Source organism: Aplysia californica, unplaced genomic scaffold (assembly GCF_000002075.1).
Source record: "Aplysia californica isolate F4 #8 unplaced genomic scaffold, AplCal3.0 scaffold00002, whole genome shotgun sequence".
In the NCBI taxonomy this organism is placed as follows: Eukaryota; Metazoa; Mollusca; class Gastropoda; order Aplysiida; family Aplysiidae; genus Aplysia; species Aplysia californica.
In genome coordinates this window covers 4,583,737-4,589,763 of record NW_004797272.1, presented here as the reverse complement: position 1 = coordinate 4,589,763, position 6,027 = coordinate 4,583,737, and the positions used below count along the sequence as shown (strand labels likewise).

Genomic DNA, 6,027 nt, shown 5'->3' with positions numbered 1-6,027 from the left:
TTTGTTGTTTTTGTTGTTTTAGCCTCATATCTATACCTGCTGTCTTTTGTCAGCCTTTCGTGCTGACACTGAAATTTTGGTTGCTCTTTTAAACTTTTCAGGTAACTAGCGATTTCAACTGGATTCAAGCTGCAGTACAGAGCATGAAGGTCCAGTGTCAACTCCAGCTTGAGCGCAACTCTTCTCTGTGGACAGGAAGTCCAAGTGCTCCTCCCCAGGAATACACTAACTTGTTCTGCATCGCAAACTGTGGTGGAGCTGGTACTTGCGAAGAAGGTAGTTCCTTTCGTAAAATTATTATTTCAACCCTCTAGAACCAGAACTTGATTACTGTGGGAGGGGGGGGGGGGTAATCATGAAATTTGAAATGGTGCACGTAAAGGTATCAAAAACATAAACCTTTCAGTTATGTTAGAAAGATTTGTAATAGGGTCTATTTCTAGACACAAGGTCTAGTCTGATGGAGAACGCTGATTTATGGTCTATCTGAAATAATTATTTTCAGGTATCATTGTCTAAAACCAATTTTCCAAATATGGCACGTGCGGTCCTTGGGAATAAGGTTTCCAAGCTAATAATAATAATAATAATAATAATAATAATAATAATAATAATAATAATAATAATAATAATAATAATAATAATGTACATACATACATACATACATACATACATACATACATACATACATACATACATACATACATACATACATACATACATACATACATACATACATACATACATACATACATACATACATACATACATACTTACATACACACACACACACACACACACACACACACACACACACACACACACACACACACATGCGTGCATGCATACACAATATTGTATTGTATTTTATATTGCGCACACTGCAGTTCTGTTCAATATTTTGCTATACGTGATGACCTCAATTTCAGTTCAGGGTTCATAGCTCGAAAAACGTAATGTCCCACAAATATACCCTCACCCGCAGATAGCGTGCTTTTGTCCAAGCTTTTTTTGGAATCCGCGCTGATTTTGGCAATATAGATATTTCTTTTGACAAAAGTTCATTGCAACGCAACACTTATACCCAAACAAAAACAGTTCGGTAGCCTGGGATAAATATAAGTTGCCTTTCTTTGTGAGAATGGAGAAGGAATATCGGAATTAACATATATTCAAAGTACTCGTGATGTTTCTCTGCTCTCTTCTCCTGCATCCAAGGCTACGCACAGGCATAACGTACTACATGTTATATAAACAAAATACAAACCTGTAGACATCGACAAGGCTCCTCACGGGGAAAAACATGTTTCCTGACGAAAAATAATGGTTCTTTACAAGAAAAAAAACATTGGTTCTTGAATTTTGTTGACGATTTTATTTTCTTTAACATTTCAAAGCTCGCCGTAAAACCTTATACCATACATACATACAAACATTTCAAAACTATGCTACCCAGACGATTTTTTTAATTTCAAAAGAGATTGAAGACATATAATGTTGCAGCTAGCTAGTTTTCACATTGATAGGACCATTAGCAATCAGTTCAGAGGTCTCCAAAGTGAGCTTGTTCAAAAAGAAAGGAAAATTTAGGCGTTGTACCCATACAAAAAAAACCCCTGCAGTGCTATCAGTTCATTAATACACTTTTGCTTTGTCTTTTCAGGAGTGTGCAAGTGTATAGAAAACTATGGGGGTGCTGACTGTTACGTCAACAAGCTTCAGCCACCGAATGTGTTTTCCCTGAGTAATGGAGGTTTCTGTGACCTTAGGGACGAGAACTGCGACAACGTCATCGTATACATGAATAACACAGAGAACTCTAATCAACTGTCCTGTTACCTTAAAAGAATGTTGGTGCGTGCAAATAGGTTGAATCATGACATTTAGGGGTATTGTTTTCTTAACTGAATAGTTCAATTTCTTTTTCTTTTTTTTAACTAATTCAATATAATATGGGATACCTATTATTATCTCTCTTCTTGTTTGCGGCATAATACTATACATGGTTGTAAATACTATACTTCGTTTTATGTTATTTATATTATAGTATGCGTAATTTTTTTTATATTGAAAGCGACACACGAACATGTCTCACATATTGTTCTCAACGAAAACAAACTATGAGCAGAATGGAAGCAGCTGAAGACTACTTTTTCGCCACAATTTAAGAACACATTCTTTCTTTGATATGTAGAAACGTATTAGATATTGTACAAAACTACGTTATTCAGAAGAAGTTGTCAAAACATATAACAATTCACTAACAATGATAAGGGTTTTGTAACGTCACTGATATGTAGCTAGCGACACACTATACAACAACAGTTATGAAACGAAAATATTGTTAGTCGCTGGTGAGTACATTCAGTTTCGTTGAATGGGGTGGGGGTTAATGATATTACCGACATACAGTAGTTAATTTTCTGACAGGAATTTTCATCTTTTTAATCAGACAAACTCATCGGGGACGTTCTCGACTGGCGATCAGCTGACCAAAGCAACGGCAACTTTCCTCAGTGTGAACGAGCTGTCTTGCTCCATACCATCAGGATCAGGGACTTACGAAATCATAATAAGTGGTGATGGACAACGCTACAGCTCTCCTGTCTACTTGTTTGTGTATAATTCCCTATGCTTTGATTGCGCTGTCAACAACCAGACGTGCATGCCAAAGGTAATATTTGATTGTACTTTTGATACATTAAGTAGAAGCTTTGGATTTCTTTAACTTGTGATTTCATTATCAAATTGATTGAAAACACAGTTGGCAACAGGTAATATAAACCAACAACACATGTTAATGTGATTTTAACGTATTTTATTGTGTTTCATGCAATTAGTCATGAAACGGCACCTAAGTGATATTAGAGTTTTGACCAACTATCATTACTATCAATAAATTGTGGCATCTCAACTCATGAACTTCTCGGTGCCTCCGATAATTCATCACTTTATATAACTCACATTATTTCTCCTCTGTTGGTGCTCTAGGTTTCTGGATGTTTAATCAATGGCGTTTGCTATGAAAATGGAGAATACAACCCGTCCTCTTTAAGGGAATACTGTGATCCTGCCATCAATGCTACTGTATGGCAAACTGCTCAAGGTAACATAATGTGTAAAAGTCGATTACTTACTTACTTACTTACTTACTTACTTACTTACTTACTAACTTACTTACTTACTTACTTACTTACTTACTTACTTACTTACTTACTTACTTACTCACTTACTTACTTACTCACTTACTATCCTATACCGCTTGGTACATAGGGCGAAGAGCAGTGGACGCCATGCTTGCCTGTCCCTTGCCACCTTCTCCAATCTCGGCACATCCAGGCCGTGGGTGATTGCCTCATCCCTAATTGTGCTTCTGCAGCTTCCAGTTCGTCTACCTCTTTTTCATTTTCCAGTTGGTCTCCAATACCATCTCTGATAGGGCAATCTTCGGCATTGGTCGATTGATCATTTGTAAATTAACAGTACAGGACCTAAGAGTATTTGAACATAACACACAATTTTGATAAAGACAGTACCTGCACATTTCAAGAAGTCATAAGTGTGGTTGTTGTTGAACAGAAGCGAACTATCAATGTTTCTAGGTGAATCTTGCAAGCATCGGGATTTCTGGGTTATTAAAATTCGTTTGGGGTTTTTTTCACACGAAGAGGTATAAGTTACGGTCAATATGTACAACGGTCAATATGTCCTTTGCTACAACACCAAGGGTTCACACTTCAAAACACTTTAGGTTGACCAGTAGCTTTGCAAGCAGCTACAATTTTTAGATGATAGCAATAAGGCATGAAGAAATCTGTTTAAGCTTATCCCTCACAAAGTGTAGGTAGGCGTATAAGGGAACAAGGGTTTATTAGTTGTTTTGAGATCATCCTTCAAGTAGTTTACCGCGCGTTAATAAAACTTAAATGTAAATATCATTTGTTGCCTTCTTTAATTTAACGGTAGGTATGATCAGAGATATATACTTTTATGCAATATAGCGACGAGGGCCTGATTGGTAATTTATTGACAATAATCTTCAGGATGTTTCTTGAGACATGAATGGAGTTAATAGGAACAGGTTCGGGGTTTATAGAATGATGTCCTTCGGTGTTACAAAGAGGATAGTACTTTTGACAGTTATCAAACTCAACTGGTTTGGGATTTTATTTTTTTTTACATTGTAGCATGCGCATAGTGAAATCGTCCGGCAGCAAAAATATTTTTGTTATGTACGAATTTCTCTATCTTCATGTTTTAAATGCAATGCTACACGTATAAGTAGACATTCGGGACCTGGAAATCTCTTCGCTATATGTGTGTTCGCTCTGTGCGAGGTAGATTGTGTTGTTTTTGTTTCTACGTCTTTACAACTATATTTTCACTTAATCCCAATTGCTGTTCCTTTTGTCAGACTCATGTCAGGGATTGCCTTTGATATGGCTGGAAGACGGAGGCTTCATCAGCGGTGGTGAAAGTGTGGTTGGGGATAAGGAGTCTTGCAAACAAATGTGTCTTAGCCAGTACGGCACTGGTGGGAATGATTGCTACTCCTTTGATTATAATGCTACCTCGGGGAATTGCTCCTTGAACTCTGCAGACAAGAGAAGTGACTATGAAAGCCTTATTGCGGACAGTAGTAGCGTGAATCTGGAGTGGAACTGTGAAAACAGTAAGTTGGTTTTTCTCTAGTATTTCAGTCTTTTTTTAACAGTGTATCTGTAGGTAGATTATATAATAGTTCCTGTAGATGTTACACGCCACCCGCGACACAATGTAAATCATGGAAGGCAGGCTGCTTGGAATCTGCCTGTCGGAGTAAACCCGGATTGAGAAGGACACAATATCTCAGCAGACAGATGGAGATACTCGATAAAACGTGTCCACGCACAGAAATCGAACTCAAATCTTCTGCTTGCAGGCGCTGGTTGTGTATCTGTGAAACTTTATGAAGACGGTCCGAATGCTTTCGTTTTTCAAATAATGTTATTATCAATAAATGTATTATAATATTGATTGCGGTAGCATTTTTATTACATGGGACATGATTTTTATGTTTCAGCATTTCAAAAAGGGAATTTTTTTCTGAATTTGCTCATGAACATTTTAGTTCTGATTTATATAAATGGTAATTCGCTGTACATATTTAGGCTAATATATAATGATATGCTGAGAATGAAATGCGAAATGAAATGCGTTTAGCAAATCGTCTATTAGTTTGTTGTTTTGTTTTTGGTTTTCTTTTTCCTTTGTGGGGTGGTTGAGGTGATGTTCCTCTATTTTGCTTTTACTCTGTTGTTTGGTTTTCAACGAGAACTAAATGGTTTAATTTACATTTGTGATACAGGTAGCATAAATCTGTATTCCTGGAGACTTCTCCCGGAGGTCAACAGTACAATTCATTTCATGTTATACAGCTAGCAACAGTCAGAAAAGCAGTTGGGGGAGGGGAGGGTCACCGTACTCAATAAATTGTGACTGATAAACCTCACGTTCCGGTATACAGTTAAATTTTGATACGATGTAAACATTATCAACAAACTATATCGTAAAGGTCGTGTTTACTCAGAAACCACAAAACAATTATATGGTGCCCTTTCAACATGCTATGGTTCTATGCTAGTTATGGCAAAAACTTTTTCTTAATGGGATGTAATGATAATATGTCTTACCGATCACGGTACTTAGATCTTCAGGTAAAATGATGGGGGTTTTATATAACTCTTTTGCATTTGGTTTGTATGCTTATATGCTTAATCTTTGTTTGGATTTTAGTTTAAAATGCATAAACCACTGGTGTTATGGGGCTACTGCAATTTATCTGATTCAAAGACATGATCATGAGCTTTTATTAAAATGTTTTCTCATCAAATAATGGCATAACAGAAAACCATTGTTTGTATGGCCACCATATTATATAATTTATATTATTTCTTTTTCTGGCGAAATCAACACTGATTGTTTATGATTTTGTGTCATTTTTGCTTGGCTGCTTGTTGGTATTGTCATTTTGTTTGTTTGTTTGTT

At 36.5% G+C, this 6,027-nt stretch overlaps 1 protein-coding gene across 1 annotated transcript in view; it reads left to right on the top strand.

Annotated features, from left to right (window-relative positions):
• The window catches only part of LOC118477191, a 95,539-nt gene that overhangs the window by 1,995 nt on the left and 87,517 nt on the right, over positions 1–6,027 (top strand). The window contains exons 4-8 of the mRNA XM_035972102.1: positions 102–276; positions 1,664–1,854; positions 2,453–2,674; positions 2,992–3,106; positions 4,415–4,672. Coding sequence (XP_035827995.1) covers positions 102–276; positions 1,664–1,854; positions 2,453–2,674; positions 2,992–3,106; positions 4,415–4,672 — 961 coding nt within the window. The remainder of the gene's footprint in view (positions 1–101; positions 277–1,663; positions 1,855–2,452; positions 2,675–2,991; positions 3,107–4,414; positions 4,673–6,027) is intronic.